This window comes from Panthera pardus, unplaced genomic scaffold, assembly GCF_024362965.1.
Source record: "Panthera pardus isolate Hobbes unplaced genomic scaffold, ASM2436296v1 HiC_scaffold_6, whole genome shotgun sequence".
NCBI lineage: Eukaryota > Metazoa > Chordata > Mammalia > Carnivora > Felidae > Panthera > Panthera pardus.
The window spans coordinates 42,718,942-42,732,838 of NW_026526991.1; the positions used below are offsets into that span (position 1 = coordinate 42,718,942).

General features: G+C 33.3%; 2 protein-coding genes across 10 annotated transcripts in view; one reads left to right on the forward strand and one right to left on the reverse strand.

The window, feature by feature from the left end:
• CAPS2 (calcyphosine 2) overlaps nucleotides 1-13,897 on the forward strand; it is a 115,992-nt gene that overhangs the window by 15,334 nt on the left and 86,761 nt on the right. The gene's annotated exons all lie outside the window — the stretch shown is intronic.
• The window catches only part of GLIPR1L1 (GLIPR1 like 1), a 35,891-nt gene that overhangs the window by 328 nt on the left and 21,666 nt on the right, over nucleotides 1-13,897 (reverse strand). The window contains exon 4 of the mRNA XM_053894616.1: nucleotides 4,901-4,989. Coding sequence (XP_053750591.1) covers nucleotides 4,901-4,989 — 89 coding nt within the window. The remainder of the gene's footprint in view (nucleotides 1-4,900; nucleotides 4,990-13,897) is intronic.

Sequence of the window (13,897 nt, forward strand, 5' to 3'; positions counted from 1 at the left end):
TAAGATAATAAACTTAGGAAACTTAGTTTAGCTTTAAACTTAGTTTAACTTAAGAAAATTAAAGCTTCCTCCCCCAATCCCACAGTGGTTAAAAATCTATATGGTATCCCTGCCAGCAGTCATGTCAACAGATATTTCTAGAGCAGCTCTCATGTTGAAGGCAAAAAAGCCTAAACTCAACAAAACTATATAAAGGAGTTAACTTTACTTGTGGCACTCTGCCATGGCCTTTATTCCCTGAAAAAGAATGTAATTCTGTAATTCTTTCATGTTGACTTTTTAGTACCCAGAGCCCTCCATTAAATATTTCATTCCTTTCTGGTGTGGTTCTTGTTCCAAAATTTGCTCTATGTCTTTCCCTCATCATTTTTTCTTTCCCCTGTCTTTAACAAGCTCCTGCATTTTTTAGGAATTCATTTGTTTATTTTTTATTCATTCATTCACTTTTTCAGTGTCTACTATGTATTGAACATAATTATAGGCTTTGGGTATAAATAGTTATCAGGAAAAAATAAAGTTTCCTTACAGAAAAGTAAGGGGAGAAAAATCTATCATCAATTTTAAAATCAATAAATAAAAATGAATAAAGTTTATCATTGCAGAGAGTGATTAGTGCTATGAAAAACACAAACTAGGTCAAATGATAGAAAATAATGAGGCCTTAACTATAATAGTAGCCAAAGTTTATTGAGAACTTCTTTAACTTGGGGACAAATCACTCACCTTCTGAGTTAAGCCATCTGACTCTAAGACCTATACATTTAGCCCTTATGCTATATCTCCTCCCGTCTCTCAAAAAGGAAGTCAGCAAAACTAAAAATTGAGTTTATATAAACACTGATCAACATAAAAGAGAAAAGGCACAAATCAAAAATCATAGGCTTTAAACAAGTGGAAACCAGAGCAAAGATGTTTCTTTCCCAATTTATCTATAGATTCAATGTAATTCCAACCAAAATTTCAAGGTCTTCTGTGGAATTGATAAGCTTATCCTAACATTAATTTGCAAGAGCAGAGGTCCAAGAAGAGGCAAGTAATTTCTGAATAATTTAGAAAAGAAACAAGTTGGGAAAACAGCTCCTACCAGACAGCAAATGTTAACATAGACTTTGAAGCTGTGTGGTGCTCTCTTGGAAACCCATTGTTAATAACTGCTGGAATCTTGGGATGTAGAAACGTATGACAGACAAAAGTCCTCATTAAGCACAACTAGAAAATCCAGATAAAGTACAACAAGAAAGTGTTTAAGAGCCTCAGAGATTTCCTAAAGCAACAAAGACTGGAGGGTCAAGATTTTAGAGCTGTAGATCCACGGAGAGATGGGCTGGTGTTATGAAAGCTGCTTTTTTCTCTGGAGCCATTTGTTCATTTGGGGCACAGGTATAGGGCTAAAAATCTGGGCTTTGCCCAGGCAGAGGTTGATGTTTGGGAAATAGAACCAGCAGAGCTTTTGTTAGTCTTGTAAGACTAGAGAGAGAAAATTGGAGAATTGAGTAGTTCAAGATCTGGGTGAAAGGTAAAGGTGGAGGAGAGGAAATGAGCCAAAGAGATGGCCATTTTGTACTCAAACTATTTGTTTAATTTGGAAGCTATGAGGGGCAGGAGGCTAAAATCCTAGGGTGAAATTCTCTGGAAAGCAAAGCAGATTTTTCAGTAATTTCAGAGTGCTAAAGCAATAAGCATTGGAATTCAGAACCCATTAGGAAAAGGCAACATTGAACACACCAGTGTCTCAGTGGAAAGTCCTAGAAGTCTACCCTTAGAACAGGGTCAAACAGTGGAAAGCCCTAGAAGTCTACACCCGTAGAACAGGGCCAAACCCTTACATGAATTCTAAGCCAGCGTTGACTAAGTTGTGTTTGGATTAAGGTGAACAACCCCGACTCTTTCTGTTCAGCAGAGGAAAAGGAGAACTCTACATTTTTGTTTTACACATGTTGTTAGATGTTTAAAAGAAACTTAATAGGCGTATACCAAGTGTTTTTGTAATGTACTGCTATGAAGCAAACTTCCCGAATTAAAGAGCTTAAAACAATAACAATTTGTTATTATTTCTTACAATTATCTGGATTGGCTGACTCTGGCAGGCAATTATTCTGCTCCATGTAATGTCATCGGGTCTCAAAGACATAGCTGCCTATAGCTGGAGTGCAACCGGGGTTGAAACAGAAAGATGACCTGTCCTCTTCCGAGGCTTTTCTCAGTGTGACCTCTCCAGCAGGAGGGGACGAATTTCTGGAAATGCTGGGAGCTTCCATCAGAACAAAAACCTAAGTTGCCAAGTCTCCTCTAAAGGGTAGGCCCAGAACTGGCACAACATGAAGGCCTTATTCAAGGGGAGGAGAAATAGTCTCCACTTTTTTGGGAGGAGTGGCATATGTATAAGGAGGAGAGGAATCATTATTGGCCATCTTTAAAGACAATTCACCACACCAACAAACAGAGCATATTACCAAAACCAAAAGAAAACAAAACAATCTTGGAACTAGAAACAGAACCACAGGTGATCCAGATGCTGGAGATTTCAGAAAGAGGATGGAGTATTTGAGGGTGGTGTTCATGGAGCTTAGTGTGTCAAAAGGAGGATAACAAAAAATGGTAGGGGAGAAAAGGAAGAGCCAGAACGATCATGCCTGGGCTTGTTGATCTTGGAAGACAGTCATATTTTTCTCTAATTGGAGTAAGAAGAAATTGAAGAATTTTAAGAAAAGTGATTTGGGGGTGCCTGGGTGGCTCAGTCGGTTAAGCGTCCAACTTTGGCTTGGGTCATGATCTCACGGTTCGTGGGTTCAAGCCCCACATCGGGCTCTGTGCTGACAGCTCAGAGCCCAGAGCCTGTTTCAGATTCTGTGTCTCCCTCTCTCTATGCCCCTCCCCAACTCATGTTCTGTCTCCCTCTGTCTCAAAAATAAATAAACATTAAAAAAAATTTTTTTTTAAGTGATTTGATCTCGATTTTCTGTAAAACAATTTGGAGAAGAGGAGAAGTGGGAAACTACTAGTTCAGGTGAGAAATAACAGTGGCCTACATACTGGACAGGAAGGAGAAGTAAAAAAAGAAAAGAGAAAGTGCCAAATTATGGAAAGAGTCCAAATGTCCATCTACTGATGAATGGATAAAGAAGATGTGGTATATGTATATACATATATATATATACATATATATATGTATATACACATACACACACACATATATGTATACGTATATACATATATATACATATATATATTTATATACACATATATAATGGAATATTACTCAGGGATCAAAAAGAATGAAATCTTGCCATTTGCAACAACATGGATGGAACTGGAATGTATTATGCTAAGTGAAAAAAGTCAGTCACAGAAAGGTAAATATCATATGATTTCATTCATATGTGGAACTTAAGAAACAAAACAGATGCACATAGGGGAAGGGAAGGGAAAATAAGATAAAAACAGAGAGGGAAGCAAACCATAAGAGACTCTTAAATACAGAGAACAAACTGAGGCTTGCTGGCCGGGTGTTGAGTGGGAGGTGGGATAAATGGGTGATGGGCATTGAGGAGCGCACTTTTTGGGAAGAACACTGGGTGTTAAATATGTAACGGATGAATCACTAAATACTACTCCTGAAACCATTATTACACAATACATTAACTAACTTGAATTTAAATGAAATTTGAAAAAGAAGAGCGATACGTATCACTGTTATTTTTATGCCCTTTTAATTAAAAAATATTAATTTTCAAGTAGGAGATATATAATCAATTTATGTTTTAAGCTGCTTTGAATGAAATTTAAAATTAGAGAGGCCATACTTCCGACTCATTGTTTAACTGAAGTATAATATGAATATGGAAGTATGCGTACCTCATAAATGGAAAGATTGATAAATTATTACAAAGTGAACAGATGTAGATCACCATAGCATAGGTGTAGAAAGTCATTCTTGCATCCTCTTCTACTCAACTAATTCCTCTTTCCTCTCTAAAGGTAACCATATCCTGACTCCAAATGCCAAAGGTAGGTTAGTTTGGCTGATTTTTGAACTTTATATAAATGAATCATTTAATATGGATTCTTTTTGTGTCTTCTTTTGTGGCACCAAATCTTCTCTTCCTACTCTTCTCCTTCCTAATCCCCCTCCTCCTCACAATTTTCAGGTCATCTCTCTTCCCGTTTCACTCAAAATTCTTTTTCAATACAGAATATAGGCACTTATCCTTAAAAAAAATCCTCTGTTGTGAGAACCAAAAGGCTGATAATGGAAGAGAAACATAGTAGCTTTAAATCGCAATTCATTTGGACATCGGTTAATGCATTACTTCTGAATGAGCCACTATTTTAACAATAACTAATAAAAGGAGGTGATTAGAAGCAAATACAAATATACCTCAACGAATAGTTATTTTGAGTATAGTAGCAAACTGGATCATACTTATATCTTACTCCTTTCTGTCCTTTAGCTTGAAAGGAAAAATAATCAGTGAAGAAAGGAGGGATCATCTGAATTTAAATATGATAATTAGTTCATGGGATGCCTGGGTGGCTCACTAGTTTGAGCTTCTGACTTCAGCTCAGGTCATGATCTCACAGCTAGTGGTTTCAAGTCCCGCATCAGGCTCTGTGCTGACAGCTCAGAGCCTGGAGCCTGCTTTGGATTCTGTGTCTCCCTCCCTCTCTGACCCTCCCCCACTCATGCTCTGTCTGTCTCTCTCCCACTCTCTGTCTCAAAAATAAACATTAAAAAAATTTAAACATAATTTATGACAAATGATTTATATCATCATATAGCAGCAATCAAATCTTGTCAATAACTCTCTATACACTTGAGGATCCAAATTTTAAAATACAATTAATTCATGGAAACTTTGCTCTCAGAATAAAATGAATTTTTTTTTTCCTTTTTGCTTACGGCAGAGCTTGTTTTCGCAGGTTTCTTCTTTTGCACACAAAGAGCAGGATACTCCTCTAGTGTAAGGGGGCCTATTTGGAAAATTTCCTCTGTAAAAAAAGAGAACCATTGGTTAGCCAAAGGGCTATTAATTTCTCTAAATTTGTGCATGAATTTATGCACGTTGTTTTGGTCACTCACTCATGAATGTTTAAAAGGAAAAATAACAATTTTTGTCCCAAGTTTATGCTCCTTTATTTTGTAAAATGAAACCATTAGAACTGTTCTTTACAGATGTCCCTAATCCACACAACAGTTATATTCTTGAATATTTTATAGAATACAAATTAGGTGTGAATCCAATATAATTATGCATGGGATAGCCACAAAGTTTTTGTAGTAAACACTGTGATTATCTCTTGATTTTATAAATAGAATAAATACAATTTAAATTGCAAGTGGAAACATGCTTTATATACAATACACTAGTTCTTACGTAGTTCGGTTTGATGAGGTACCAAAAAGATTTGCAACTATTATGCCTGCTTTTCAGTAAGGTAAATTGTTACATTTAAGAAACCTCTTCTCCACCCCACACCCATCTCTGTATCTGTGGAAGACTTTGAAAAGTATTACGTACCTAGAGTACACAAAGAAAAACATTAATAACATGAGTAGTAGTATTCCATTAAAGAATATGCTGCAATTTATTTATTCAACTGTTGATGGACATTTGGGTTATTACAGATTTTGACTATTACAAATAAAGTTACTGTGCACACTTTGAACATTATTCTACAAGTCTTTATGTGGACCTACATTTCCTTGGATAAATACCTAGAAGTGAAATGAATAGATCATGTGCTAGGTGCATATTTAACTTTTTATGTAACTACCACACAGGTTTTACAAAGTAGTTGTAACACTATATTTTTGCCAGCAGTCTTGAGAATTCTAATTGCTTTGCTTCCTTGTCTGGATTTGGATTGGCCAGTCCTTAGCCATTCTAATTGTGTAGTGGTATTCATTGTAGTTTTAATGTGTGTTTCCCTAATGATTAATGATGTTGAGAATTTTTTCTTGTGCTTATTTGCCATCTGCATTTCTTCCCTGTTAATCTTTTGTCCATTTAAAAAAAATTTAAATTTTAAGTTTTCCTAATATTGAATTGTGAGAGTTCATTGCATATTCTCAATATAAGACCTTTATTATAGATGCTTTACAAACATTTTCTCCCTGAGGCATGTTTTTTCATTTTCTTACCAGTGTCTTTGAAAAACATTAATTTTAAATGTTAATTAAACCCAATTTATCAATTTGTTCCTTTATGGATCATGGCTTTGATGTGATAGCTAAAAAAAATTGGGGGCTATCTTAAGGTCACAAAGGCTTCATCTGTGTTTTCTTCCAACAGTTTTGGGTTGGAACATTTAGGTCTATGATCCGTTTTGAGTTCATTATTATAGGTTGTGTGTTGTGTAGATCTAAGTTTATTTTTGTTTTTTATATATGGATGATAAACTGTTCCAGAACCATTTGTTTAAAAATCTTTTTTACATTGCATTGTCTTTGTGCATTTTTGGAAAATTAGTTGAACATATGTGAACAACCATGTATGGGGTTTATTTCTGAACTCTACATTCTGTTCCACTGATCTAATTTAATTTTACATTAATATCACAATGTTGTGATTATTCTAGCTTTAATAATTCTGAAAAACATAATGTTAGCTCTACAATTTTTTTCAGCATTGATTTGGCTATTCTAAGTCCTTTTCGTTTCCATAAGAATTTTATGATCAGTCTGTCAATTTCTACAATAAAAATCTGGAATTTTTATTGGGATTGTACTGAATTTATAGGTCAATTCAGTGAAAATCGCATCTTAACAATATTGAGTCTTTTAATCCATTAATAAGGTATAATCTCTCCCATTGTTTCTTTGTTAATTTCTGTCATGAATATATTTTTTTAAATGTTTATTTATTAATTTTGAGAGAGAGCATGTACACATTGCACAACCAGGGGAGTGGGAAGAGAGAATTACAAGCAGGCTCTGTGCTCTCAGTGCAAAGCCCAGTGGGGGGGCCAATCCCACGAATGGTGAGATCATGACCTGAGCTGAAATCAAGTGGGACACTTAACCAACTGAGTCACCCAGATACCCCTGTCATGAATATTGTGTAGTTTCCAGTATATAGGTCTTTTGTATCTTCTGCCAGATTTATCCCTAGATAATTTATATTTTTGATGCAGTTATAAATGGTAGTTATTTTAATTCAATTTATGATTGTTTATTGCTAGTATATGGACATGTAATTGAGTTTTTGTATATTGATCTTATATCCTGAAAAATTGCTAAATTTACTTAATAGTTTTAGAAGAATTTTCATAGATTCCATTAGATTTTTTTTATATAGACCTATAGACCAGAAGTCAGCAAAGTATGACACATAGGCCAAATCTGGCCTGCTTTTGTGTAGTCTGCAAGCAAAGAATTTTTTTTTTTTTTAATTCTTAATGGACTTTTTAAAACAAAATAAAAACAAAGATGAAGGTAACAGAATGTATATGGCATGCAAAGCCTAGCATATTTACTCTTTGGTACTTTGCAAAAAGTGTTTTACTATTGGTATAATATTATATATAGGTTTTTCACAGATGCCCTTTATTAGGTTTAGGAAGTTCCCTTCTGTTTCCAGCTTGCTGAGAGCTTTTATCAGGAATGAATGTTTGGCTTTTTCTCAATCTGTTGAGATGATCATGTGATCTTTATTTTTAGGTTGATTCTATGGTGAATTACAGTGATGGATGTATTTAGAATGCTACATCACCCTTATATTCCTGGAATAAATTCTATTTGGACAAGGTGTATTATGCTTTTACTATATTGTTGGATTCAAATGCTAAATTTTGTTTATAATTTTGTACCTATGTTCATAAGAGATACTGCTCTGTGGTTTTCCTTGATCTCATTTATCCTTTGCAGTTTGTGTTCCTGGAGGAACTTTTCCATTTCATTCAGGTTGCTTCTTGATTAACCCTACTGTCATTTTGAAACGACCTTCTTTATTTCTGGTATTATTCTTTGCTCTATAATCCACATTATCTGTTATTAATATAGATGCTGCTGCTTTCTTTTACCTAATGTTAGCATAGTAAACCTTTTTCCATTCTTGTACTTTTAATCTATTTTTGTTTGTTTTTTGATTTATTTTAATTGTATTTATGTATGTATGTATATATTTATTTATTTATGTAAATTCCAGGTGTAGTCAACATGCAGGGTTATATTAATTTCAGATGTATAATATAGTGATTATACATATATAATGTACATTATATGTATATTATACATATATGTATAATATAGTGATTCAATAATCACTATACATTACTCAGTGTTTATCATGAAAAGTGTACTCTTTTAATTCCTTCCTATTCCCATTCCTCCACCTACTTCCCCTCTAGTAACCATTAGTATGTTCTCTGTTGTTAAGATTCTGTTTTTTTGGTTTGTCCCTTTTTTTCTTTGTTTTGTTTCTTAGATTCCATAAATGTGAAATCATATGATATTTTTCTTTCTCTGGATGACTTATTTCACTTAGCATTATACTGTCTAAATCCATCCATGTTCTTGCAAGTGGCAAGATTTTATTCTTTTTTATGGCTGAGTAATATTCCATTATATATATATGGCTTCTTTATCCATTCATCAATTGATGGACAGCTGGGTTGCTTCCATAATTTCGCTATTGTAAATAATGCTGCAATAAACATAGGGATACATATATATTTTTGAATTACTGTTTACATGTTCTTTGGATAAATACCCCATAGTGGAATTACTGGATCATATGGTAATTCTGTTTTCCACAGTAGCTATAGCAGTTTGCATTCTCACCAACAGTGCATGAGGGTTCCTTTTTCTTCACATCCTCACCAATACTTGTTGTTTCATTAGTTTGTTATATTAGCCATTCTGACAGGTGTGAGGTGATACCTCATTGTGGTTTTGATTTGCATTTCCCTGATGATAAGTGATGTTGAGCATCTTTTCATATGTCTTTTGGACATGTGTATGTCTTCTTTGGAGAAATGTCTATTCATGTCTTTGACCCATTTTTATTTTTGTTAATGTTTATTTATTTTTGGGAATAAAAGAGTGCGTGCAAATGCACACACAAGCAGAGGAGGGGCAGAGGGTAGGGGGACAGTGGATCTGAAGTAGGCTCTGTGCTGACAGCAGAGAGCCTGATATGGGGCTAGAACTCTAGAACTCACAAACTATGAGATTATGACCTGACCTGAAGTTGGATGCTTAACTTACTGAGCCACTCAGGTGCCCCTGTTTGACCCACTTTTAATTGGATTATTTGTTTTTGTGTGTGTGTTGACTTGTATAAGTTCTGTATACATTTTGGATACTAATCCTTTATCACATATGTCATTTCCAAATATCTTTCTCCCATTCAGTAAGTTGTCTTTTAGTTTTGTTGATTATTTCCTTAACTGAGCTGAAGCTTTTTATTTTTATATAGTCCCAATAGTTTATTTTTACTTTTGTTTCCCTTGCCTTGGGAGACATATCTAGAAAAATGTTGCTATGACCAATGTCAGAAAAATTACTGCCTATGTTCTCTTACAGGATTTTAATGGTTTCATGTCTCACATTTAGGTCCTTAATCCATTTTAAGTTTATTTTTGTATATGGTGTAAGAAAGTGGTCCAGTGTAATTTTTTTTTCTTTTTCTTTTCTTTCTTTTTTTTTTTTTTTTTTTTTTTTTTTTGCATGTAGCTGTCCAGCTTTCTCAGCACCATTTGTTGAAGGGACTGTCTTTTTTCCATTGCATATTCTTGTCTTCTTTGTCAAAGATTAATCGACCGTATAATCATAGGTTTCTTTTGGGGCTCCCTATTCTCTTCTATTGATCTTTGTGTCTGTTTTTGTGTCAGTACCATGCTGTTTTGATTATTATAGGTTTGTAATAGATCTTGAAATCTAGGATTGTGATACTTCCATTTTTATTCTTTTTCAAGATTGCTTTGACTATTTGATATCTTCTGTGGTTCTGTACAAACTTTAGCATTATTTGTTCTACTTTTGTGAAAAATGCTATTGGTATTTTGATAGGGATTGCATTAAGCCTATAGATGCTTTGGGTAGTATAGACATTTTTAACAATACTTGTTCTTTCAATTCATGAGCATGGAATATCTTTCCATTTATTTCTGTTGTCTTCGATTTCTTTCATCAATGTTTTATAGTCTTTCACCTCCTTGGTTAAATTTATTCCTAGATATTTCATTATTTTTGGTGAAACTGTAAATTGGATTGTTTTCTTAATTTCTCTTTCTGCTACTTTATTATTAGTGTATAGAAATGCAATGAATTTCTCTACATTGATTTTGTATCCTGCAACCTTACTGAATTCATTTATCAGTTCTAGTAGTTTTTTTGGTGGAGTTTAGGGTTTTCTATATATAATATCATGACATATGCAAATAATGAAAGTTTTACTTCTTCCTTACCAATCTGGATGCCTTTTATTTCTTTTTCTTCCTGATTGCTGTGTCTATGTTGAATAAAAGTGGTGAGAGTGGACATTCTTGTCTTGTTTCTGATCTTAGGGGGAAAACTCTCCGTTTTTTACCATTGAGTATGATATTAGCTGTGGGTTTTTCATATATGGCCTTTGTTATGTTGGCGTCTGTTCCCTCTAAACCTACTTTGTTGAGGGTTTTTTATCATGAATGGATGTTGTACTTTGTCAAATGTTTTTTCTGCATCTATTGAAATAATCATATGTTTTTCATCCTTTCTCTTATTGATGTGATATATCATGTTAATTGATTTGTGAATATTGAACCACCTTTGCATCCCAGGAATAAATCTCACTTGATCATGGTGAATGATTTTTAAATGTATTGTTGGGTTTGGTTTGCTAATATTTTGTTGAGAATTTTTGCATCTGTGTTCATCAGAGATATTGTCCTACAGTACTCCTTTTTTTGTGATGTCTTTATCTGGTTTTTCTATCAAGGTAGTAGCCTCATTGAATGAATTTTAAAATTTTCCTTTTTCTATTTTTTGGAATAGTTTGAGAAGGCAAAGAATTACTTCTTTAAATGTTTGGGAGAATTCACCTGTGAAGTCATCTGGTTCTGAACTTTTGTTTTTTGGGGAGTTTTTTGATTACTGATTCAATTTCATTTCTGATAATCAATCTGATCAAATTTTCTACTTCTTCCTGATTCAGTTTTTGTAGGTTATATGTTTCTAGGAATTTATTTATTTCTTCTAGGTTGTCCAATTTGTTGGTATATAATTTTTCATAATATTCTCTTAGAATTTTTTATATGTCTATGGTATCATTTCTTATTTATTCTCTTTCATTTATGATTTTATTTGAGTACTGCCACTCTCTTTTTTTTTTTTTTCAGTGAGTCCAACTAAAGGTTTATCAATTTTGGTTATCTTTTCAAAGAACCAGATTCTAGTTTCATAAATTTGTTCTATTGTGTGTCTTTCTTTCTTTCATTCTTTTTTTCTTTCTTTCCTTTTTTTTTTTAGTTTCTATTTTGTGTATTTCTGCCCTAATCTTTATTATATCTTTCCTTCTGATGTTTTGGGGTTTTTTCTTTTTCTTTTTTAAACGTTTATTTATTTATTTTGAGAGAGAAAGAGAGACTGTGAGTAGGGGAGGGGCAGAGAGAGAGGGAGAGAGTCCCAAGCAGGCTCCAAGCTCAGCACAGAGCCTGATGCGGGGCTTAATCACACAACCCTGGGATCATGACCTGAGCAGAAATCAAGAATCAGATGCTTAACCAACTGAGCTACCCATGTGCCCCTGTTTCTTTTCTTTTTGAGCTCCTTTAAGTAAAGGTTAGGTTATTTATTTGAGATTTTTCTTGCTTCTTGCAGTAGGTTTGTATTATTATAAATGTCCATCTTAGAGCAGCTTTTGCTGCATCCCAAAGGTTTTGGACTGTTGTGTTTTCATTTTCATTTGTCTCCATGTATTTTTTGTATTTCCCCTTTGATTTCTTATTTGACTCATTTGTTGTTTAGTAGGATATTATTTAACCTCTGTATATTTATGTTCTTCACAGACTTTTTCTTGTGGTTGATTTCTTGTTATTTCTGTCTTTATATTTAAAGTGTGCTTTCATAGGGGTGCCTGGCTGTGTCAGTCAGTGGAGCATGTAACTCTAGATCTCAGGGTTCTGAGTTAGAACCCCACATTGGGTGTAAAGATTACTTAAAAATAAAATCTTAAAAGAAATAAAATGTGCTCCTGCAGGCAGAATATAATTGGTTCTTGAGTTCTTATCCAATCTTGCAATCTCCTCCTTTTATTTTGGGTATACCATTTACATTTGATGTGATTATTGATTCAAGTTAGGTTGAGGCTATCATTTTATTTATTCTGTTTGTCTCATCTGTTTGTTGTTCCCTTTTCCTCTTTTTCTGCCTTTCTTTGTATTAATTGAATATTTTGAAATCTAATTTTACATGCTTTGCTGGTGTCTTTGCTATAGCTGTTTGTTTTATTATTTAAGTAGTTACTTTAGGGTTTATAATATGTATCTTCTACTTAACACAGTCAAGTTAAATTATTGCATTTAATGTAGAGTAGAACTTTAATATACTTCCATTTTTCTCTTTTAACCTTTGTGCTACAGTTCTCACATATTTTAGTTTTATGTAGTTGTAACTCTCACAATATACTGCTGTTATCTTTAATTAAATAATTATCTTTGAAAGAGAGTTAAATAATAAGAAAAACATCCTATATATTACCCATGTGGTTACCATTTCCAATGGTTTGTTAATTTTGAAACATTTTCAAAAGATATAAAATTTTCAGTGGACAGTTTTTTTTTTCTTCCAGTATTTAAAGATATTGCTGTTCTGTCTCTGACATTATTTCCACTGAAAAATCTATCATCCTTATCTTTTCCTCTGTATGTAACATGTCTTAGTTGTCTGGTTGCTTTTAAAATTTTCTCTTATTAGTGGTTTTGAAATTTTTTATTTTAAGGTGAGTTGGTGTAGTTTTCTTTCTGCAGATTTGGGATTTGTTAGCCTTCTTGGGTCAGTGAGTTTATAATTTTCCTTAAGCTTGGAAAGTTTTGGGCCATATTTCTTCAAATATTTTTCTGTCCCTGTCTTTCAGGAAACCATTTCTCCCTAAACTTATCTCACAGATAACTGATGCTCTTTTTATCTTTTTTGGATTCTTTTTTCTCTGTGTATTCTATTTTGAATGGTAATAAATAAGCATTCAGTGGTTCTGCAATTTCTCTGGTATTTATAAAAATTGTACTCTGCCCCAAGTTTTAAGGGTGTGTATTTGTCATTCTTGTTTTTATTTTTAACTGAGAGAGAACCATAGAAAATACAGAAAGAGATGTACACATTTTGTACCTCTCCATAGCAATTTTTGCACATATCAGATTGTTTTTGCAAATTATATATATTTATTCTTTACCTGTGTTTTCATTTTTTTGTACATTTTGTTTTTAAAATTTTGTTTGTTAAAAGAGATGAACTACTAACTGATTTTTATCTTCTTTCATGTTTCTATGTATTGGGATAAGAGTTCCAGAATTTCATTGTTTGGGATTCCCCTTAGGCTAATGTTCTATTTCCATTTAGATATAAAGTTATCAGCAAGGCAATTAAAAATTATGATATTCTTTTCCTAGAAAACTATGCTTTTCACTGTCATTCTCAATCATTTACTCTTCCCCAGTATGTTACACTAGATAAGCCTCTGCCACCCTATTTTGTGTTCCAAATATTTAGATATTACTGTGACAATGTATTTTGTTATCTTTTTTTTTTAAACTTTAAAGTTTCCATAATATTCACTCTCAAGTTTAATTATTTCATGACAGGTATAATTTTTTTACATAAGGTAATATTCTCTCACCACCTTCTATTTTAATGTATTTCTTTTGAGTAGTGTTATAGAGAGAGACTTCACTTATCAATTTTAGTATATGTGCTGCC